Raw genomic sequence first — 25,419 nt, forward strand, 5'->3', positions numbered from 1 at the left:
TTTCCTTTCTTGGTCACAAGCAAAGGCAATAACCAATTTGATATCCAAATCCAGTTTAAACAAGAAACTCTCCTTGGAAATAACCATCTTGACGTAGGATACAGCCTCAAAATCTGCTGTTTTTAGCTCTACAAGGGTCTATATAACGAAATGCCATGAGACACGCCCATTGGGCATGGCTTGTGTCCCAGAATATCTCCTTGAAACATTTTTCCAAATGGGAAGCATGCGCATAAAAAATGCAAACGCATGCAAAAACGCATACAAACACATAAAAACACCGCTTTTTTTGACGTCTTGGGTAAGATGATGCGGCTAGAAACCGCTGCGTTTTTAGGCGTTTGCATGCGTTTATGATTGTGAACACTACGCAGCGGACTCAACAGCAAATGTGAACCTTACCTTAGTCAGCCACCAATTGTGCAAGTCCTCCTACTTAAAAAGATGACAGAGGCCTATAATTGACAACATTAATGAGGGTATCTGGCTGACACCTGTTAGTTACTAAACCTCGAGCTTGGTAAAAAAAAAAATATACAGTATATATGTAGGGTCGGTAGGCCGGGCTGGGGGGGTGATCCCTCTCTTACCACGCAAAGACGTCACAGACACAAAATGGAGGCAGGTTTCGGGTGCAACAGGTCCAAGTTTATTTCTAACCGTCTGTCTGACGGCCCCAGCAATACACCGCAATTCTTCCCCGACTCTCCATTTCCAGGCCCCAGAACACACACCGTACTTTTCACTTGAGACGTTGATACACACACCGTCCTTTTTTTTAACTCAGTGACGTACCCGCCAGCTCGGTCACTGTGGCCGCCTTAGGCCTGTACACCAACAGCAATTTTACTATGAGAGGTCGTCGTCATTTTGGTATGTTTTCCTCCAGGGCCTCGTCTGTACTGCGGTACTTTGTGTCAGGACCACCCCCCTGTGTTATGAATGAGTCACCGTAGGAGGCAAAAACAGAAATGCTAGCTAAGTCCAGAAAACCAGAGAAGTTGGCAGCTATCGGATTGCAGACCCCTGAACCTATCAACACAACTAGCAGTAGCCGTGGGGGGTTCCTACGATGCCCTAGACCCCTCGATCACAGCCGGAGGACTATATAGCCTAAAGACAGAAAGGGAAATCTAAACTGCCCCAGAGCAGACCCCAAAGCAAAAGGCAGCCCCCAACATATAATGACGGTGAAGCAAGAAGAAAGAACACTAACACAGACAGAAAGATAGACTGAGCAAAGACGGGGCCCAAGCTAACTAGATAGGAAAGGACAGGAAGGCTGCTGTCTGCAATCCGTGAAAAACCCTATGAAAATAAGGGCCAACAGACTGACAGTGAAAAAGGCCCTGAAGACGCTAGGCTTCAAAAAGACTATGTCAGTACTCAGGAATATTCTGAAGACAGAGCAACCGGCAAAAGGAGATTCAGCTAACCCCAGCAGGGAATGGCAGAATCCAGAAAAGCAAGGCAAACAAAAACAAAACACAAATGCTAAAAGGCAAAGCAGAAAACTTAGCTTTAGAGGAGCAGGAATCAGACTGGTCTCCTAGAAGTCCACAGAGAAATCACCTGCAGGGCAGAAGGGCGTCGGCAGCCTTATATCCAGTCCGTGACTCCACTCAGCCAGTCATCATCATTAGGCTCAGGTGCCTGATAATCAGGCTCATTACCTTCCATTACCAGAATAGGGAGTTCACCAGACCTCAGTGGCGAAGGGGAAAATGAACTCACAACAGTACCTCCCCCTTGAGGAGGGGTCACCGAACCCTCAACCATGCCACCAGGGCGATCAGGGTGAGCCCGATGAAAGTGACGCACCAATCTTTTGGCATGAATATCAGAGGCAGAGACCCAGGAATTATCCTCCTGACCATAACCCTTCCACTTAACCAAATACTGGAGTCTCCGTCTAGCCAGACGGGAATCCAGTATTTTCTCTACCTCATATTCCATGTTACCTTCAACCAATACAGGGTCCGGAGGTGCCACCCCAGGAACAACTGGTTCAACAAACCTCTTCAACAAGGACTTATGGAACACATTATGGATTTTAAATGTGACAGGAAGAGCCAAACGAAAAGAGACCGGATTAATAATCTCCAAAATCTTGTAAGGTCCAATAAATCTAGGCTTAAACTTAGGAGAAGCCACCTTCATAGCAATATTTTTTGATGATAACCACACCATATCACCAATCTTAAACTGGGGACCAATGGTCCTATGTCGATTGGAAAACCGCTGGGCCTTTTCCTGGGAGAGAGATAACTTATCCACCACTTGGTCCCAGATCTGGTGCATTCTCTCCACCACAGTGTCAACACCTGGGCAGGCAGAAGGCTCCACCTGCCCTGAAGAAAATCGAGGATGAAACCCAAAGTTACAAAAAAAAGGTGACATCAAAGTGGCAGAACTAGCTCTATTATTTAAAGCAAATTCGGCCAAGGGCAAAAATGAAACCCAATCATCCTGATCAGCGGAAATAAAACATCTCAAATACGACTCCAAGGTCTGGTTTGTTCTCTCTGTCTGCCCATTGGTCTGAGGGTGAAAAGCAGAGGAGAAGGACAACTGAATTCCCAGCTTGGAACAGAAAGTCCTCCAAAATCTAGACACAAACTGAACTCCTCTGTCAGATACAATGTTCTCAGGAATCCCGTGCAAGCGAACCACCTGTTGCAAAAACAGGGGCACCAACTCAGAGGAAGACGGCAACTTAGGGAGTGGTACAAGATGAACCATCTTAGAGAACCTATCACAAATCACCCAAATAACAGTCATTCTTTGAGAGACCAGCATATCAGAGATGAAATCCATTGAAATATGGGTCCATGGCCTCCTGGGGACCGGCAAAGGCATCAACAACCCACTAGAGCGAGAACAAGATTTAGACCGGGAGCAAGTCCCACAGGACTGCACAAAATTCCTGACATCATGAGACAAGGTGGGCCACCAAAAAGAGCGACTCACCAGATCTCTAGTACCAAAAATACCTGGATGACCAGCCAATGCAGAGCAATGAACTTCAGACATCACTCTCTTCTTCCACTGGTCAGGAACATACAACTTTCCACTGGGACAACGCTCAGGTTTGTCCTCCTGGAACTCTTGCAGAGCAAGTCTCAAATCGGGCGAGATGGCAGAAAGAACTACCCCTTCGCCCAAGATGGTAGCAGGCTTGGTCACCACAGGAGAATCAGCAAAGAAGCTCCTAGAGAGGGCGTCTGCCTTGACATTCTTAGTTCCAGGAAGAAAAGAGACCACAAAATCAAAACGTGTAAAAAAACAAGGCCCACCTAGCCTGTCTAGGGTTCAAGCGTTTAGCTGACTCTAGGTAAATCAAATTCTTGTGGTCAGTGAGGACCACAACTTGATGTTTAGCTCCCTCCAACCAATGTCTCCACTCCTCAAATGCCCATTTCATGGCCTACAGTTCCCGATTCCCCACATCATAGTTACGTTCAGATGGAGAGAACTTTCGGGAAAAGAAAGCACAGGGATTCATTTTAGATGTTACAGGATCCTTTTGGGACAAAACAGCTCCTGCACCAATCTCAGAAGCATCCACCTCTACCTGGAATGGGAGTGAAACATCAGGTTGCCGCAAAACCGGTGCGGAGGTAAATCTTCGCTTCAGCTCCTGAAAGGAAGCAACAGCCTCCGGAGACCAATTCAACACATCACCACCCTTCTTAGTCAGATCAGTCAATGGCTTGGCAATACTAGAAAATTTTGCTATAAATTTCCGATAAAAATTAGCAAAACCCAAAAACTTCTGGAGGGCCTTCAAAGAAGTGGGCTGAACCCAATCATAAATGGCCTGTACCTTGGCCGGGTCCATTTCAATAGTTGACGGAGACAAAATAAATCCCAAAAATGAAATCCTCTGAACTCCAAAAAGGCATTTTGATCCTTTGACATACAGGGAATTCTCCCTCAAGATCCGGAACACAGTCCGAATATGTTCCACATGAGTATCCCAATCCTTGGAGAAGATCAAAATATCATCCAGATAGATAATCAAAAATTTATCGACAAAGTCTCGGAAAATATCGTTCATGAAGCACTGGAAGACAGAAGGGGCATTAGTGAGCCCAAAAGGCATCACCAGGTACTCAAAATGTCCCTCCGGAGTATTAAACGCCGTCTTCCATTCATCCCCATGCTTAATGCGGATAAGATTATACGCCCCCCTGAGGTCAAGCTTGGTAAACCAGCAAGCACCTCTAACTCTAGAGAATAGATCCGAAATCAGGGGTAACGGATACTGATATTTAATAGTAATTTTGTTGAGGGCACGATAATCAATACAAGGCCTTAAAGAACCATCCTTTTTGGCCACAAAAAAAAAAACGGCACCTAAGGGTGAAGAGGATGGTCTAATATGACCCTTCTCCAACACCTCCTTAATATAGGATCGCATAGCCTCGTGCTCGGGTACAGATAAATTGAAGAGCCGACCCTTGGGAAATTTACACCCCGGGCTCAGTTCAATTGCACAGTCATAACTCCTATGAGGAGGCAAAGATGCAGACTCATTCTCACTAAATACATAATAAAAGTCCGCCAAATAGTCAGGAACATCATGCGACTGAGGAGAGGTGGAAAAAAACGGAGCCTCACTAAAGGCACACCGACAACCCCAACTCACCACAGACACAGATTTCCAATCCAAAACTGGATTATGAATTTGCAACCATGGAAACCCCAGAACAACGGCATCATGCAGACCATGCAACACCAAAAATCTGCAATTTTCTTGATGGTCTGGGGCGACCCGCATGACCACCTGGGTCCAAAACTGAGGTTTATTTTTCGCCAAAGGAGTAGCATCAATCCCCCTCAAAGGAATAGGCGTCTGCAGAGGTGTCATCAGAAATCCACAACGTTTAGCAAAATCCAAGTCCATTAGGTTTAGCGCTGCTCCCGAATCCACAAAAGCCTTGGCGGAAAATGTGGACAGGGAGCAGATCAGAGTAATTGCCAGAAGAAACTTAGGTTGAACACCACCAACAGAAAACGTGTGTGCAAAGCGTTTCTCTCGTTTAGGACAAACAGAAATAATATGCGAGGCATCTCCACAGAAAAAACACAGCTCATTACGCCTTCTGAACTCCTGACGTTGCGCCTTAGACAAAACTCTATCACATTGCATAGGTTCAGACGTCTGTTCAACCGGTGGCAACACCTCTCGTGCAATCCTGCATTCACGTAAACGCCGATCAACCTGAATGGCTAATGACATAGAATCGTCCAGACCAGAGGGAACAGGAAATCCCACCATAGTATCTTTTACAGCTTCTGACAAACCCTTCCGAAAGAGAGCAGCCAAGGCATTATCATTCCAGGTAGTAAGGACTGCCCACTTTCGGAACTTTTGACAGTACAACTCTGCAGAATCTCGACCCTGGTTCAATGCCAACAGGGTCTTTTCAGCCTGATCAATAGCATTAGGTTCGTCATACAACAACCCCAAGGCTTGAAAGAATGCGTTCACATTAGTCAGAATAGGATCATCTGGTTTCAAAGAAAACGCCCAATCATGGGGATCGCCACACAGCAAAGAGATGACAATTTTAACCTGGTGCGCGGAGCTCCCTGACGAGTTAGGCTTCAAGGCAAAAAATAATTTACAATTATTTTTGAAACTCAAAAATTTAGATCGATCCCCAAAAAATACATCAGATGTAGGGATCTTTGGTTCAACAGCATGCGAACGAGCAAGGTAGGCGGAAATTCCCCGCACTTCCGCAGCGAGCTGCTCCACACGATCAGACAATTGCTTTATCTCCATTGAGAGAAAAAATGGCCTACCAGAGCTATAGAGGAAAGAATATACACACCTTTTTTTTTTTAAACACAATTCTTTCCTGCTATTGAGTACCCTAGGATCTGCGGTATGGTGGGTGATTCTGTTATGAATGAGTCACCGTAGGAGTCAAAAACAGAAATGCTAGCGAAGTCCAGAAAACCAGAAAAGTTGGCAGCTATCGGATTGCAGACCCCTGAACCTATCAACACAACTACCAGTAGCCGTGGGGGGTTCCTACGATGCCCTAGACCCCTCGATCACAGCCGGAGGACTATATAGCCTAAAGACAGAAAGGGAAATCTAAACTGCCCCAGAGCAGACCCCAAAGCAAAAGGCAGCCCCCAACATGTAATGACGGTGAAGCAAGAAGAAAGAACACTAACACAGAAAGATAGACTGAGCAAAGTCGGGGCCCAAGCTAACTAGATAGGAAAGGACAGGAAGGCTGCTGTCTGCAATCCGTGAAAAACCCTATGAAAATAAGGGCCAACAGACTGACAGTGAAAAAGGCCCTGAAGACGCTAGGCTTCAAAAAGACTATGTCAGTACTCAGGAATATTCTGAAGACAGAGCAACCAGCAAAAGGAGATTCAGCTAACCCCAGCAGGGAATGGCAGAATCCAGAAAAGCAAGGCAAACAAAAACAAAACACAAATGCTAAAAGGCAAAGCAGAAAACTTAGCTTTAGAGGAGCAGGAATCAGACTGGTCTCCTAGAAGTCCACAGAGAAATCACCCGCAGGGCAGAAGGGCGTCGGCAGCCTTATATCCAGTCCGTGACTCCACTCAGCCAGTCATCATCATTAGGCTCAGGTGCCTGATAATCAGGCTCATTACCTTCCTTTACCAGAATAGGGAGTTCACCAGACCTCAGTGACGAAGGGGAAAATGAACTCACAACACCCCTGACTTTCTCTCTCCTCAGTCCCCTGGTTGAGCTTTCCTCACAACACCCACTTTGCCACAGGCTCCTCTCCTCTTGAGTTCCTCCCGGGGACTGGAACTTTCTGGAACCCTCCTGTCAAATTTATAACTTTCCCGGTTCCCTGTAACTCTGCCCCCCATGACCAACGGTTTCTTAGCCCTAAGGTGATGTCAAGTCCTATACTCACACTCCTCCCCGCCCTCTAATGTCAATTCCAGGTACTGCACGTCACCTACACTTTCCTAGCTGTTTTCTCTCCTGTCATAACTGACATCCTGCCTGACAAGTGCAAACCCCTTTGAAACCTGACCAGTCAGTCCGTCCGTCAGGTCACCTTCCCTACACTCCCCCTTCCTTTGTCTATTGTCGTCCCCGACAATCATAGCCCCCTACCTTCGTCATTCTGAAGCTTCTTCTACCATCTGTTGTCGGACCAGTTGTTGGGCCAAACCCACTACCCACGGGGGCCAAAACAAACCGGGAGCACCATGCTCCGAGTGGCCTACTGCCACTCACCAGCGCACACGCCACATGACAATATCTTTCAAAATTAGGCTAGGTACACCTGGATTCTCTTCCTCCAGCCTGTACCTTCCCCTACTCTCCCCTTCTGCCACTTTTCGCAATCCGGTACGCCATGATCGAGGCCTTACACCTACCAGATCATTGTCAGCGCCCGCCCTCCTCTTTGTGGGGTGTCCGTGGTGTCGGGAACCTGACCTGGGACTACTGTCTGCTTCACATCTTCCATCTCTTTGGCTTTCTCTTGGTTACCAGTCATGGCCGGCGTCTCGGTCTCCCAGACCTTCTCAACTCATAAGACCCCTTCGGTCTCACGTCTCCTTCGGTCACACACACCTTCTCTTACCCGGACCTGTTGCATTTTCTCATGCTTAGTATACTTCAAAACTACTTTATAACAGCACGAGTACCCCTTTTTTTTTTTTTTTTTTTTTTTTACTATTGCTTTAAAGCCATCACACACAAAACAGTAAAACAGAAAAGACTCTCCCCCCTTCCTTGGACATGGACACTCCTCCTCTTTGATTCTATTGTATCCCCACTATATCAAGCAAAACCAAGAAAGACCCCCCCCCCTTTTTTTAGAAGATCAGAAGAGCACAAAATCATCAACAAAATTCTCATTTAACTAGGGCGCAAACCGTCCCCATAATCTGCATAATGTTGCAGCGAATGCCCGACAGTCCACGCCATCTTCTGGTGGTCGGTAGCAAGGGACCCCACAGCCGTGGAGCTCCCGAGATGCGGGGAGTGTCCTTAGAGTCCTTTTCTATGGGGGCTCGTGATCTTCGGGTTCCGCGAGCACGGCTACCGCATAGTAGCCACAGGGGCAGTATTCCTTATAATAGGACCCCAAGTCCCCCTCTTGCAAGGCTCGGCCACGGCGATTAGAGGTCACATTTAGATAAACTTTCTGGCCGGTAGCAAGATCTCGAATAAACCTGTATCCCTTTGATATATTTGTGTATACGAGCCGTCCCAAGGATCGTGTAGCCGCCATGCCAGCCTCCCCCTTTGCATGGAGCAGGTTCCATACTTCCTGCTCCCTGGCCGCCTTCTTTTTCACAACTTCAGCGACCAAAACCGAGCGTCCGGTGTAAGCCCGGGAGTCCGGTGGGTGGGATTTAGCTGGGGGTGAAAACAGGGCAGAGGCGGCGGATGATGTCAGCGGCCCAGCAGCCGCTGGGGCCGGGTGGCGGATAGGGGCAGTCAGGTTTTCCAAAAGTTGGGCCACAGGGCCTGACAATTAGGCCGCTGCCAGTTCCAACGCCGGCATAGCCGCGGCCGCAGGGTGAACTGCATCCGGAGCTTAAGCCGGAGCCTGCACAACCGGAGTAACGTCCGGTTTCGGGGAGGATGTCGCCACTTGCAGGGGGAACGCAACAGCGTCTTCTGGAGACAGGCTCCGCACCGGCGACACCGGGCGTGGCGTCACTGGGCGGGGTGGCTCGGGGCTAGGAGTGAAGACCCCACTCAGCTCCGCATAGACAGTGGGGTTTTCCTTGGCCAGACTTTCGGGATCACAGAAGGCCGCGTGCTGCGGCTGAGTGGTGGGGGCCGCTTGCGGAGCCACTAGTAGAGCCGGGGGAACTCTCACTTTCCCCGGCGCCGCGGTCTCCGTCACATCTTTCCGCGGCTGCTCCTGCAGTCTCCACTCTTCACTCCACCGTCCGGTGGGGCTGGCCTCCAGGCTCAGAGGTTCCGCGGAGAGGCTCTCTGCTGGTATCTTTGGCGGCCGCTCCCGTGGGGTCCGCCATGGCTCCGCTCCTCCACCCGAGATCAGACTGGCTGCTCGTGACTCTGAGATATAGATCTTCTGGCGAAGCTCGACCTCCCGCCGCCATCGCCACTCCAGGCGGCCGATGCCTCGACAACCGCAGCGTCGCATCCCGTCCGGTGGGCAGCAATCGAATGGCGCCAAACAGCCGCAGCCAATCTTTTCCTCGGTGCCACTCCCTCTGCTGGGTGTGGAGACGGCAGGCCTTTCCACCCACCTGCCAGGGTCCAGTATGTGGAAGCGTTGGCCTCCTTGGTACATATCGCTGTCCCCAGGGGTACGTAGGAGGGGGTCCCAGTCCATCCAGAACGACTGCAAACACCCGGACCTCTCCTGCGCTGAAGCAGCACCGCCATCTTGCTCCAAACCTGGTACCGCCCCGGATCCTCTGCAGGCAACGCAGATACGCCACAGCGCTCCCAAATGTAATCCACAGGTTGGTAATTTGTAATCCATAGGTGTTTATAATCCAAACAGTGCAGTCCAAGTCCATTTTCATTCCTCAGAGGCAGGCCTGCTGCCGAAGATATTGTATTAGCGGCGTTGATCCTGCCGACTACGCCAAGTGTAGGGTCGGTAGGCCGGGCTGGGGGGTGATCCCTCTCTTAACGCGCAAAGACGTCACAGACACAAAATGGAGGCAGGTTTCGGGTGCAACAGGTCCAAGTTTATTTCTAACAGTCTGTCTGACGGCCCCAGCAATACACCCCAATTCTTCCCCGGTTCTCTGTTTCCAGGCCCCAGTACCCACACGGTACTTTTCACTTGAGACGTTGATACACACACCGTCCTTCCTTTTAACTCAGTGACGTACCCGCCAGCCCGGTCACTGTCGCCGCCTTAGGCCTGTACACCAGCAGCAATTTTACTGATCAGAGGTCGTCGTCATTTTGGTATGTTTTCCTCCGGGGCCTCGTCTGTACTGCGGTACTTCGTGTCAGGACCACCCCCCTGACTTTCTCTCTCCTCAGTCCCCTGGTTGAGCTTTCCTTACAACACCCACTTTGCCACAGGCTCCTCTCCTCTTGAGTTCCTCCCGGGGACTGGAACTTTCTGGAACCCTCCTGTCAAATTTATAACTTTCCCGGTTCCCTGTAACTCCGCCCCCCATGACCAACGGTTTCTTAGCCCTAAGCTGATGTCAAGTCCTATACTCACACTCCTCCCTGCCCTCTAATGTCAATTCCAGGTACTGCATGTCACCTACACTTTCCTAGCTGTTTTCCCTCCTGTCATAACTGACATCCTGCCTGAAAAGTGCAAACCCCTTTGAAACCTGATCAGTCAGTCCGTCCGTCAGGTCACCTTCCCTACATATATTCAATTATATTTGTTTTGTGTGTGTAAATATTATATATTTGAACATGGTATTTAATGATATTATGGTCTTCCATGGAGAACGAAAAAGAATAAGTTGAACAAGGAAATGACATCACAATTCTTTTTTTTTTTTAATAATATCTTTATTTAGTTCTATCTATAATAATAAATGCCCTAACCAGCTTCCGGTTGTATCAACTTCCGTCCAGTTGTAACCGGTGACGTCACCACACACACACACACACAATCTCGCGAGATTACGCCGACGCCATTTTGGATCCCGATGTCGCCCATGCCAGCGACATGTTGTTGCGGCGACGCCATCTTGAATATCGCGGGACTTCACGACATCCAAGATGGCGTCCCGCAAGAATATGTCGCTGGCGTGGGCGACATCGGGATCCAAAATGGCATCGGCGTAATCTCGCGAGATTTCGCCGACGCTATCTTTTTGGATCCCGATGTCGTCCACGCCAGCGACATGTTGTTGCGGCGAAGCTATCTTGAATATCGCGGGATTTCACGAAATCCAAGATGGCGTCCCACAAGAACATGTCGGCGGCCTGGAGAACGTCTGGATCCTGGATCGCGGCGGCGGAGGAAGATGTCGGGGCAGCGACGATGACGGTGTGAGTATGAGAAACGGAGTGAGAGAAAGGAACGTATGTGGAGTGAAAGAGTGAGTGGACATGAGTGGAGGTGAAAGGTGAGAGGAGTGTGTGTTGAGGCGGTGTGGTGTGTTGAGGGTTAACATGGCAAGAGGTGTTAACGACGTCGGCGAAATCTCGCGAGATTTCGCCGACGCCATCTTGCATTCGTGAAATTGCGTCATTTACCTCACGCCGACTTGCTGTGCGGACGCTTGGCATTGCCTGTACCACCATAACTACTGCTGCCTTGGTCCTATGCCTGTTTACTGCCGGTGTCTAATTACAGGACCAATTTGCCTATACCGCCATAACTACTGCTGCCTTGCTCCTCTGCCGGTGTCTAATTACAGGGACAATTTGCCTCTACCGCCATAACTACTGCTGCCTTGCTCCTCTGCCGGTGTCTAATTACAGGGCTAATTTGCCTCTACCGCCATAACTACTGCTACCTTGCTCCTCTGCCGGTGTCTAATTACAGGGCCAATTTGCCTCTACCGCTATAACTACTGCCTTGCTCCTCTGCCGGTGTCTAATTACAGGGCCAATTTGCCTCTACCGCCATAACTACTGCTGCATTGCTCCTCTGCTGGTGTCTAATTACAGGGCCAATTTGCCAATACCGCCATAACTACTGCTGCCTTGCTCCTCTGCCGGTGTCTAATTACAGGGCCAATTTGCCTCTACCGCCATAAGTACTGCTGCCTTGCTCCTCTGACTGTTCACTGCCTGTGTCTAATTACAGGGCCAATTTGCCTCTACCGCCATAACTACTGCTGCCTTGCTCCTCTACCGGTGTCTAATTACAGGGCCAATTTGCCTCTACCGCCATAACTACTGCTGCCTTGCTCCTCTGCCGGTGTCTAATTACAGGGCCAATTTGCCTCTACCGCCATAACTACTGCTGCCTTGCTCCTCTGCCGGTGTCTAATTACAGGGCCAATTTGCCTCTACCGCCATAACTACTGCTGCCTTGCTCCTCTGCCGGTGTCTAATTACAGGGCCAATTTGCCTCTACCGCCATAACTACTGCTGCCTTGCTCCTCTACCGGTGTCTAATTACAGGGCCAATTTGCCTCTACCGCCATAACTACTGCTGCCTTGCTCCTCTGCCGGTGTCTAATTACAGGGCCAATTTGCCTCTACCGCCATAACTACTGCTGCCTTGCTCCTCTGCCGGTGTCTAATTACAGGGCCAATTTGCCTCTACCGCCATAACTACTGCTGCCTTGCTCCTCTGCCGGTGTCTAAATACAGGGCCAATTTGCCACTACCACTTCATAACTACTGCTGGGCAATTACAGGGTCAATTAGTATCTGTTTACTCTACAATACTCCAGGACGCCTTCTTCACTGCCAGATAACTGCCAAATAGACTCCTTTACCTGTGCCAACATGAGTCATAACAAAAAGTATGCCAATGCCAGTGAAAGGAAAGCAGCTTTAGCACTACGACAGAAACAACGCCGTGCTAATGAGACTCCTGAGGAAAAACACCATCGCCTTGAGAAGATTAAGGCTTATAAACGCCGTCGCCTCACACACGAATCCCCTAACTCTAAATCCATAAGATTGGCTGAAGAAGCCTCTGCACGCCGTCACCGACGACAACAGACGGCCTCTTCCTCATCATTATTATTAGACTCACAACAGGATGCTTCCACATCAGCATGTGGAACAATTTATTGCTACACTTCATCCCATATGCCGTTCACTGACATAACTAATCAGCAATCTGTTTCTGCCCTATCAATACCACCATTCAATACCGATGCACAGTATGCCAATGCCAGTGAAAGGAAAGCAGCTTTAGCACTACGACAAAAACAACGCCGTGTTAATGAGACTCCTGAGGAAAAACAGCATCGACTTGACAAGATTAAGGCTTATAAACGCCGTCGTCTCACACACGAATCCCCTAACTCTAAATCTATTACATTGGCTGAAGAAGCCTCTACACGCCATCACCGCCAACAACAGACGGCTTCTTCCTCATCATTATTAGTAGACTCACAACAGGATGCTTCCACATCAGCATGTGGAACAAGTTACTACCACACTTCATCCTATATGCCGTTCACTGACATAACTAATCAGCAATCTGTTTCTGCCCTATCAATACCACCATTCAATACCAACGCACAGTTTCTTCACATACAAGCTGCAGTTAGCCCGCAGAAAGTGCAACCAAGACAAATATACGTTGGTATCAAAACTAGGCGCACCCCATCGGTTGGACATGCACTTCTACTACAACCTCACATTTTCACTAATGATGAAAATAGTATTACCGAACACAGCTGTGGTGACATGACCCATGTATGTGAGCATTGCGAAGCTTTGCATTTTGTAGCAGAGATACCTTCTGATAACAACTTTACGCTCTGCTGTCAGAAGGGTAAAGTCCATGTACCCATACTACAATATCCTGATGTCTTTACACGTTTGCTGAAAGGGCAAAGTGAATTTAGCAAAAATTTCATGGATAATATTCGAAGTATTAACAGTTCCTTTGCTTTTGCCTCCATGGGTGCAAATATTTCACCACCTCCTGGATATGGCCCATACTGTTTCCGCATACATGGCCAGATCTATCATAGAACTGGAACACTACATCCCTCAGATGACCAGCAACGCGCATTTGCCCAACTTTACATTCTCGATACCACTACCGCAAACGAACAACGCTTACGATGTAAAGAAAATCAAAAATGTCATCCTACATTGATGAACATTATTGCCCTTCAAATCCAAACTATTAATCCTTTTGTGGAAGCTTATCAAATGTTACGTGATGTGGAAGAACAAGAAAAAATTAAATCTCTACAAAACGGAACTGTCATGCCAAACATCACTATGGCTATTAAACAAGATCGTACTCAAGACCCTCGACGCTACAATAATCCCACTGTCAGTGAAGTAGCAGTCGTGTTTCAAAATGACAATGGTGAGCCACCTTTCAATAGAGACATATTAATTCATTTAAAACCTGATCCCCATAACCCTTTAGCTCCAAAAACACAACAAATTAGTATTCTCCATAGCAATTTGGATGCCCTCCTCTATCCAATATTTTTCCCTTATGGAGACCAAGGATGGCATGATGGACTCAAACAACAAGGCAAAAGTTCGAGGAGGATCACTCAACTCCAATACTATTGCTATATGTTATCTGTCAGAAATTACTTTAATCCACTCCTCAATGGTGGTAAGCTAACACAGCAATATTTAGTAGATGCTTATGTCAAAATCGAAGCTAATCGCCTACATTACATCCGCAAACACCAAAAAGATTTAAAAGTGGAGGATTACTGCCTCCTTCAAGAACATCTACTCAAAAAATCGGTTCAAAAGGGCATCCCTATTGGGAAAACCATCATTTTACCATCTTCTTTTGAAGGCAGTCCAAGAAACATGCAGCAGCGCTACCAGGATGCTATGGCTATTGTTACAAAGTATGGTCGACCAGATCTATTTATCACCATGACATGTAATCCTAAGTGGAATGAGATTACTACACATTTAGAACCGTGGCAGCGTGTTGAACACAGACCAGACTTGGTTGCACGTGTCTTTAAAATTAAACTGGAATCCCTCTTAAAAGACATTAGCAGTGGATTATTTGGAAACGTCACTGCAATGGTCCATTGTATTGAATTTCAGAAGCGTGGTCTCCCACACGCTCATATTTTAATTATTCTTGACAGCCTGTCTAAATTACGGACTGAGGCGGACATAGACAATATAGTCTGGGCTGAAATACCTGATGAAACAATCTACCCTCAGCTCCATAACATTGTTCTTCAACACATGATTCATGGTCCCTGTGGAGAACACAATCCTAATTCTCCCTGTATGGATCTTGGAAAGTGTAGCAAAGGTTTCCCAAAACAAAACCAACCATATACCATCAAAGAAAAGGATGGCTATCCCACTTACCGCAGACCCATTGGCAAAACATATGAACACCATTCTAAGACGATTGACAATTCATGGGTAGTTCCATATAACCCATTTTTACTCACCAAATACAAGTGCCATATTAATGTAGAAATATGTGCTTCCATTCAAAGTGTAAAATATTTATTTAAATACGTTTACAAAGGACATGACAAAGCCAACCTTGAAATTTCCCAAAATAACATCCAACATGATGAAACACACCAATTTACGGATACCAGATATGTTAGTGCACTTGAGGCTGCGTGGCGGATATTTGCTTTTCCTATGCATAAACAATCTCATGCCATCATTCGCCTAGCCGTACATCTGCCTAATTCTCAACCACTCTATTTTCATGAGAATGACTCTGCAGACAACATCCATCAAAAGCTCAATTCCAATTCTGCACTTATGGCGTATTTCAACCTTAATAAGATCGACCACAATGCACATAACTATTTCTACCGCGAAATTCCAGAACACTACGTTTGGAAACAAGGCACATGGGAACAAAGAAAACGAGGGGGTCTCACAGTTATTGGAAGAATGTATACTGTTAGTGTGAAAGACCAAGAACGCTATTATTTACGTTTGTTGTTACTGCATGTAAAAGCTGCTACCAGTTTTGACAGCATTAAAACCGTCAATGGAGTTATGCATGAAACCTTTAAGGATGCTGCGTTAGCACTTGGATTATTATTCGATGATAGCATCTGGAGACATACTTTAACAGATGCTTGCATTCTTAACATGCCTTCCCAACTTAGAGACATGTTTGCTTATATCTGTATTTTTGGCCCCCCCAGTAATCCACTTGAATTGTGGAATGAATTTAAGGACCATTTTTTACAAGACTATTGTCATACATACCACAGCAACACTGAAGAGTGTATCGATTGTGAAGGATATGCTATGAAAGATGTCCAAGATGTCCTCCTAGTCCATGGAAAAACTTTTGCTGATTATAATTTACCACGCCCAGCAAAAAATTTTAAACAACTCCTTAAACAATATGATAAGGATTATGAGTTAAAAAAAGCTGCAGAGATGAAAGAAACTCTTAATCAGGAGCAACTTTTTGCCTATGATGTCATTACTGAAGCTTTACAAAATAGCAGTTTAATACCAAAGTGCTTTTTTCTCGATGGACCTGGTGGCAGTGGAAAGACCTACCTATACCATCTACTTACACATCATTTAAGAGGACAAGGAGAAATTGTGTCACCTGCAGCAACTACAGGAATAGCATCTAACTTGATACAAGGAGGCCGAACAATCCACTCTCTATATGGCATACCTATTCCGATCAACGAAACATCTGTTTCCAGGATTAAAAACGATACAAATGCAGGAAAACATTTACAGAGTACAAAACTTTTTATTATTGATGAGTGCACTATGGTCCAAAAACATGCATTGAATGTGATAGATAGACTTCTACGTGACATCATGACAACAAATGTTGCTGAAAAAAATAAAACACCATTTGGAGGTAAAGTTATTGTTCTTGGAGGAGACTTCAGACAATGTCTTCCCGTCATTGCTCATGGAACAAGAATAGACATTGTAGATTCCTGCATTAAATATTCAGAACATTGGCAACATTTTACCAGACTACCGCTAATTAACAACATGCGCTCCACTGATCCTGAATACAGCACTTGGTTGCTTAAACTTGGAAATGGTGAGCTGTCTAATGAACATAACCTTGGAGAGGATGTCATTGAAATTCCTCCAGACATGCTTTGCACTGGCTCTATAGTAACCGAGATCTTTGGAGACCATATTTGCATTGATGTTAATGACCAACAAAGCCTCGACACTGCTGCATCACATGCTATACTATGTCCGAAAAATGATGACGTCGATTTTCTGAACTGTAAAGTAATGGATCGCATTAGTGGTGATTATACTGTATATACAAGTGATGATTCTGTCGATGCTGATGAGGCAGAGGAATGTGAAAACTACCCAGTTGAATTTTTAAACTCTCTGACACCATCAGGAATGCCATCACATCTCTTAAAACTTAAAATTGGCACCATTGTGATGCTATTAAGAAACCTAAACACCAAGAAAGGTCTCTGCAATGGCACTCACCTCATTGTCATTGCCTTACTCCGCAACATCATACAGGCTAAAGTGATTACTGGCTCAGCTGAAGGAGACATTGTGTTTATTCCACGCATCGATTTGTGTCCTTCAGAAACTGGGTTACCTTTTAAATTAAAACGTCGACAGTTTCCTCTAAAACATGCTTTTGCTATGACCATTAACAAATCCCAAGGACAGACCCTCAATCGAGTTGGAATTTTTTTGCCCGAACCTGTATTTGCCCATGGACAATTGTATGTTGCATTCTCCCGAGTAAAGCAACGCAGCAACGTTAGGGTCAAAGTGGTGGATACACCACTTCAAGGACAATTGCTACCTAATAGCCCAAAAATCTTCACTAGAAATGTCGTTTACAAAAATGTCTTACTTTAAACTATTTAAGTTGGTCCTGGAATTGATAGATATATAGATATATAAATAATAGTCACATTCTAAATAGATATAGATAATAGACTTCTAAGACTTCTATACATAGCTTGATATATGTTATATATATAAATATTTTAAGCAGATAGATATATCTTACACTAATTATCTCTTTCAGATATATGTCATAGACATATTTAAATCCATAAAAATATACATAGGTATAGGTATATATAGATTAAAAAAAAAAGGCAAAAACAAAAAAAATTTAGGCAAACATGCGTAGATTTCAACTACATAGCTAACACATACCTACATAACTTAGGTAATAATAATTAATTTTTTATTTATTAATAGAGTACTATTACTTCAATAGCACTTTACATACATCAGTAATACTGTCCTTCTTGAGGCTCACTATGTAAATATCTTATCCACATAAAAACATAGGTGTGATACATCTACTATAATAAATGCGCTAAGCAGCTTCCGGGTTGTAACAACTTCCGTCCAGTTGTAACTGGTGATGTCACAGCACACCTCTTGCCATGTTAACCCTCAACACACCACTCCTCCTCAACACACACTCCTGTCACCTTTCACTATCTCCACTAACGTCCAGTCGCAGGATTTTAGAATACTCAAGATGGCGTGGCCGCAAGAACATGTCGCCGGCGTGGACAACGTCGGGATTTAGGATGGCGCCGGTGGAAGAAGATGTCGGGGATCGTGGAGCAGCGATGATGACGGTGTGAGTATGAGAGACGGAGTGAGAGAAAGGGTCGTATGTGGAGTGAAAGAGTGAGTGGAGATGGTGAAAGGTGAGAGGAGTGTGTGTTGAGGCGGTGTGGTGTGTTCAGGAGGAGTGTGTGTTGAGGGTTCACATGGCAAGAGGTGTGTCACTATCCTCCCGATGCGATAGCATTCTGGCCTTAATCTACTATAATAAATGCGCTAAGCAGCTTCCAGGTTGTAACAACTTTCGTCCAGTTGTAACAGGTGACGTCACAGCACACCTCTTGCCATGTTAACCCTCAACACACCACTCCTCAACACACACTCCTCTCACCTTTCACTATCTCCACTAATGTCCACTCGCAGGATTTGAGAATACTCAAGATGGCGTGGCCGCAAGAACATGTCGCCGGCGTGGACAACGTCGGGATCAAGGATGGCGCCGGTGGAAGAAGATGTCAGGGAACGTGGAGCAGCGATGATGACGGTGTGAGTATGAGAGACAGAGTGAGAGAAAGGGTCGTACGTGGAGTGAAAGAGTGAGTGGACGTGAGTGGAGATGGTGAAAGGTGAGAGGAGTGTGTGTTGAGGCGGTGTGGTGTGTTCAGGAGGAGTGTGTGTTGAGGGTTCACATGGCAAGAGGTGTGTCACTATCCTCCCGATGCGATAGCATTCTGGCCTTAATCTACTATAATAAATGCGCTAATCAGCTTCCAGGTTGTAACAACTTCCGTCCAGTTGTAACTGGTGACGTCACAGCACACCTCTTGCCATGTTAACCCTCAACACACCACTCCTCAACACACACTCCTCTCACCTTTCACTATCTCCACTAATGTCCACTCGCAGGATTTCAGAATACTCAAGATGGCATGGCCGCAAGAACATGTCGCCGGCGTGGACAATGTCGGGATCCAGGATGGCGCCGGCGGAAGAAGATGTCGGGGATCGTGGAGCAGCGACGATGACGGTGTGAGTATGAGAGACGGAATGAGAGAAAGGGTCGTATGTGGAGTGAAAGAGTGAGTGGACGTGAGTGGAGATGGTGAAAGGTGAGAGGAGTGTGTGTTGAGGCGGTGTGGTGTGTTGAGGAGGTGTGTGTATTGAGGGTTAACATGGCAAGAGGTGTGTCACTATCCTCTCGATGCGATAGCATCGGGCCTTAATCTAGTGGATTTATAAAAACGCATAAAAACCACGTGGATTTTCCACTGTTTTTCTGGCAAGAGATGCAGAAACCTACACAACGTGCTACAATATGTCTCCCCCTTTTTCTTTACCCCATTTATGTAAAAAATCCTTAATAAAAACTACTTAAACAAAAAAAGGCTTCTGCTGTGCGCCCAAGCACGCTGCTGAACTGTGCGGTTTTGGTGCTTTTTTTTCTCTCTTGTCTTCTATGTGGAGACTAAAGAAAAACAGATATAAAAAACATTAACAACGCGGCTTCACATCTGCACCAAAATACATCAAGTAAGGGGGAGAAGATTATTATTGTATAGTTCGGTGCGGACCCTGCCGAAAACAAAAAAAAAACACCGTATATTTGCAACATATGAACACAAAAAAGCCGGATGTCATATAGTAAAGCTACATAAAGATGAGAAATTTCTGTCGGCTCCCACTGTGAATGAAGAATCAAAAAATAATCCACAGGTCCTAACTAGAGATGGGCAGGATGCACATATGACGTCCCGCAACGAGGATGCCAGAAGGTTAGAGAGTCCCAGCTGCCAGGTACCACTGACCAGGACACAGGAGCAGAGACCCGTGAATCCATCCGCTCAGCTCTAGACCCAACAGTCCCAGATACAGAGGATAGTCCAAGATTTGGGTCCATGCCCTGCAGTCTCTGGAGTCTTCTGAATTTCCCTCACTGCCACTGCTCCTCTGACAACTCCTCCTGCCAGGGTAGAAAGAAATGGTGAATGCCGCCTGATCTATCCCTCTTTCTGTTCTCCAAAGTTGGGAGGCATGTATATAATACAACGCTCTGCATTTGTAGTTACAACATCACACACTGTGCTACTGAACAGCTGAAATACATACTACTGGCTAGGCCTACAAATTGTCTGATAGAAGGTAGCAAAACTGAAAATGTTCATGCAAAACTTGATGTGCAATGTCAAAAACGACTGTCTTTCATTCCAGATGGCATTTTTTACAAGCAATATAAAAAAACATATAACGAACAATACAAACAATATAGCTCTATATGTATTCATAAAGCCTACAGCTATTATGTGGTTGGAGATGTTACTAGGAGCAAGCACTTCATCTTATGTGTTTTTCTACATGACTGATACATTTACTGTACTGCGAAATGGCATTGTTCAGCCCCTGTAATCACTATTTCACCACTGATAAGTCTGAGAACCTCAATATTTGTGTTTTAATCAATAAAATAAGTTTTTTCTGTTTTACTGAATTATGACTCCTTTTTCTCCTTTTGTGGTATTATGTGATGGAGTATTTCAGCTAAATGCAATCAATATGCAAATCTGGCATGATTTAGAGATGGTGTAAGGCCGGGGTCACATTGCGTTATGGCAGTCTGTTAGACGGACTGCGTTACACCGCTGCATAACGCAGTGTAACGCAGTCCGTTAACGATGCCATTAACCCCCATTGTCAGGCGCATCGTGACGCATGAAGTAAAGCGGCATGCGCTCGCGATGTACAGTCATTCAGTGATGGAGCCTCGGACGCGGGCTGCAGTGTCTGAGGCTCCATCACCGCTAGCACAGATGAATCATCTGCGCTAGCGGGTATAGCATAACGCGATCGCGTTATGCTATACCGTTAACGCAGCCCGGCAACGCTATGTGTTGAACGGGCTGGGATAGCGCAATATGAACTTGGCCTAAGGCTGGGGCATAACTTATCTTCTTGATCATTTCCTATGGAAACCATCAGTATTTGCATCAAGCCCCTGAAATGTTGCTATTGGGATTCCAGAGTAGCAGTCATTATCTCAGTAAATTACAATATATAGCAAAAACACCTGCAAAGGCTTCCTAAGCATTTAAAAAGGTCCCTTAGTCTGTTTCAGTAGGCTCCACAATCATGGGGAAGATTGCTGACTTGACAGATGCCTTGACATAAGGCAGTCATTGACACACTCCACAAGGAGGGTAAGCCACAAAAGGTCATTGCTAACGAAGCTGTGGTGGGTATCCTTGTTGCAAGAAGACCAAAATGAGGTTAAGATGGGAACTCCTTGATGCAAGTATACCTCCTTGGTGTGATTTCTGTGATAAAGGTTTTTGCTGTCATTATACTGATAGCAGGGGTTCTTGGTGTCACTACTGTGGGGGAGGCAGGAGCTGAATGTCACTCTTTGAGGACGCTCTGGATGTGGCTCAAAAACCTCTCTTAGAGATTAATGTGACTTTCGAAGTATGAAAGGTTGGGGAATACAGCTTACAACAGTTCCTTCCAAGTCTGCTTTTCAAATAAATGGCAATGTACCTTTAGATAGGCCATGAATATTACAGTCCCCGGAAAGTCATTATTTAGTTTTCATCTTCTGGGTTAACTTTTTCTGCAATCACTAGACTATGTGTATTATGTATGCCAGCAATAGGTGACATTGAGTAGATTAAAATCTTAACATGTGAAAGTCTGACAATACTGTGTTATGTTATAGGCCTACGAAGAAGTGTACTGGAAACGTAACATCAAGACTTTACAACCAGTGAAGGAGGATAATTACTGTATGCTGAGAGCTGTCATGTTCCAGGTTTTCAGTCAAGCAATTCATTTCCCTGCATGGATGAAGGAGAAAGACATCCTAAAGGTGCTCGGTACTCTATACTGAGTACTGCATATAATGATTTTAATAATCATCTATTCTGTAGACCAGGGTTCCCCAACTCCAGTCCTCAAGGCCCACCAACGGATCATGTTTTCAGGATTTCCTTAGTATTGCTCAGGTGATAATTGCTTCACCTGTGCAATACAAGGGAAATCCTGAAAACATGATCTGTTGGTGGGCCTTGAGGACTGGAGTTGGGGAATCCTGCTGTAGACTATTAGAAATGCTTGAAATTTCAGGTTTCTCTTTAATCAAAAAGGTTTAATTTTTGCAACATTTTTGATGCTTTTGATACAAAGATAAATGGCTCACATCATAATGATTTTACTGGATAACACGATACAGATTTTTTTTTTAACATCAAATGCCAGGTAATGTTGAGCTGATTATTTTATACTGCACAGGAAACATTATTTTACACAAAGTTCTTCATACATGAACAATGTATTAATACATGTGTCAGTGCTACCATAACAATCACGCTGCTTTAATTTTCTACTCCATACAAACCAAATCAGTGAACTGATTTTATTTATTGATCCAACTGGTTGTAATTGACACTCTCACTTTTCTGGGGCAGTATTTATCTTACAAGTTGCATTGTCATAAAATAAACAGAACTCATTTACATTTAACTAAACAGTCCCTTTAATATGCATTGTTGGTGTGAAGGGATAAGACCAGGTGGCTCAGACAGTATTCAAAGTGTGCAGTGTGGAGTTCACAAGGAGAGTGTGACCGTCTAGGCTGCACAGTGTGCGTGTATCGGAAGGTGGAATAGTTGCAGAAGTGGCTGTTTGGCCCCCAGACACAATTAGTAAACCCTTGTTACCCTGAAAAATGCAATAGAAGAAAGGGAAAGCTCAGCTTTAGCAAATACAGAGCCAAGAGTCTAGGATGATATAGCAGTCGATTTGCTGGGTCCACGAGACCCCAAAGGAGAAGTTGGAACAGAGGCAACATGTAGGTGAGTTAGAGAGGTGTTAATGAAAGAAGACCAGGTCACGAGTACTTAGAAGAAATGGCCTGGGAACAGAAGAGAGCAATCTATATATATAAAATTGAATGTATGTGTGTATGTATGTGTGTATCACCAACCAATCACGAAGCATCTTTCATTTCACCAGAGCTGTTTAAAAGAAGCTGAGCTGTGATTGGTTGCTATGAGCAACAGTTTTCCTACTTCACGATAACACCTTAGCAGACAGTGTCCAGGTGGGAGAAAACTAGCATCCCCAGGAACATAAGCTCCTAGCCATTGTCTGCCCCCCAGAAAGGAGCAGAGAGCACATGACAGAAATGAACCCCCCCTCCCGGTCCCATATACCCATCACACATCCTCCATCCCATAGTCCCATAGGCACATCTTCCCTCTTGAAGGGATCTCCGGTATGGAAGTTAGGGCAAATCCCTCAGGGCTCTGATTCTGACCCCAGGCTTCTATTAAAGGGATCATTGGTATGGGTTAGAGCAATTCCACTAAGCGCTCTGGTTCTGACCCCAGGCCTCTCTTAAAGAGATTCCCGGTATGGAAGTTAGGACCGTTCCACTCAGCTCTGTGGTTCTGACGCCAGTGTCTCTTAAAAGGATAATTAATATGGAACTTAGGGCAATTCCACTAAGCGCTCTGGTTCTGACCTCAGGCCCCTCTTAAAGGGATCCCCGGTACGGAAGTGAGGGCAAATCCACTCTGCACTTTGGTACTGACTCCAGGCCTCTCTTAAACAGATCTCCAGTATGGAAGTTAAGGCAAATCCCTCAGCGCTCTGTTTCTGACCCCAGGATTCTATTAAAGGGATCATTGGTATGGAAGTCAATGCAAATCCACTCAGCGCTCTGGTTCTGATCCCAGGATTCTGTTAAAGGGATCATTGGTATGGAAGGTAGGGTAATTCCACTCAGCGCTCTGGTTCTATCCCCAGGCCCCTCTTAAAGGAATTCCCAGTATGGAAGTGAGGGCAAATCCCACTCTATGCTCTGATTCTCACCCCAGGCTTCTATTAAAGGGATCATTGGTATGGAAGTCAGGGCAAATCCACTCAGCACCCTGTTTCTGACACCAGGCCTTTCTTAAAGGGATCCCCGGTATGGAAGTTAGGACCGTTTGTGATGAAGGAGCAGCCGCCATCTTAGATATGGGGACACATGTCTGAGCTTGGCATCAATTTTGGTCTAAGTTCAGGAATTACAGGCAGCTAACGGCTTCTATACCCCCAGGTACTGTGTACTTAGTAAATACAAGCAGGATTTAGTGTTCCAATATTAAATAGCCAGGGCCATTGGTGTGATAATGAGGATAGGCCCAAAACATAGCTTCAAAGCTCAGGTACGGAGCCGTGCCAGCAGGGGGCCGGAAAAAAGCCTAGGGCTTCAATTAGAATGTACCTGCTAGCAGACGCAGGAATATACGTGTGTCCCAGACGCTTTGGCTCCATCCTAGGAGCATGGATTATTAGCCCACCCTCTGACACAGGGGGAGGAACCTAGCGTGTTTAAGGAGTAGCAGCCCCTGGCAGACATTCAGTCTTTCACACAGAAGATCCAGACGATGACGGTCTAAGAAGGACCTGGGGACAGACCTGCCGAGGGGAGCAGCGGCCCATGCTTTGGGGGTCTGTCCGGCAACTAAGATTCTTGTACCTGTGGACTGCAGAGCTCCCCAGCACCCACATGACCCTACAATCTGGTAAATTGACCTCCAGCTTAATATCTTAAGTCTTGTACCCTTATTGTTATAGCGTTTCTCTGACTGCAAATTTACTGTATATTTCTGTAATTATCTAGTGCGCCCTTAAGGCAATTAAACTATAAACTTAATCTTGGGTCGATGCTTTTACTCTGATCAAGAATCATAGAACCCCCAGCGGGTAACAGGACCTTCTCCCTGGCGACCATTTGCTCTAGGTGCAGTTCCCTTACTGACCTGAGAGACAAAGGGGGCACCGGAGAGCTGTGCCTCTGTAGTTACGTCACGGTGGTAACGTGGGAGGAATGGGTCTGTGTGCGTTCCTCCACACTTGGTGGCAAGCGTGGGATCAGAGTAATAGTGTGCGTGGGACCTCTACTCCCAGACACTAGAGACAACCAGCGGTAACTTTCACTGCTGGGGTCTTAAGGTCAGCCCAGCACTAGACGGTCAGCATGCAAATATAATAAGTTGTGTGCGAGGCCAGGGTTGCAGCTGTGTCAGTAACCAGAGGTTCCCAAGATGGCGGAAGGCACCAGGAGTAGGACAAAGGGGGAGGCCAATGCTATGGTCTATGAGGAGGTGGTGGAGGACAATGCCAATGAAGGGGAGGGGGAGCTCAGCCAGGACTCCCCAAGGAGCCAGACCCCCGTGCTCAGTCCCGCAGTGGACTGCCCACCACCTGCCCACCCCAGCCTGTCCAGATCGGAGGCCCTTTTCCAAGCGGCTATGGCACAGCTCGAGGCTGGTAACGAC

At 46.0% G+C, this 25,419-nt stretch overlaps 1 protein-coding gene across 1 annotated transcript in view; it reads left to right on the plus strand.

Annotated features, from left to right (window-relative positions):
- OTULINL (OTU deubiquitinase with linear linkage specificity like) overlaps positions 1-25,419 on the plus strand; it is a 107,454-nt gene that overhangs the window by 60,232 nt on the left and 21,803 nt on the right. The window contains exon 5 of the mRNA XM_073569429.1: positions 21,810-21,959. Coding sequence (XP_073425530.1) covers positions 21,810-21,959 — 150 coding nt within the window. The remainder of the gene's footprint in view (positions 1-21,809; positions 21,960-25,419) is intronic.

This window comes from Dendrobates tinctorius, unplaced genomic scaffold (assembly GCF_039654945.1).
Source record: "Dendrobates tinctorius isolate UK_male_01 unplaced genomic scaffold, ASM3965494v1 ptg000025l, whole genome shotgun sequence".
NCBI classification, from domain to species: Eukaryota; Metazoa; Chordata; class Amphibia; order Anura; family Dendrobatidae; genus Dendrobates; species Dendrobates tinctorius.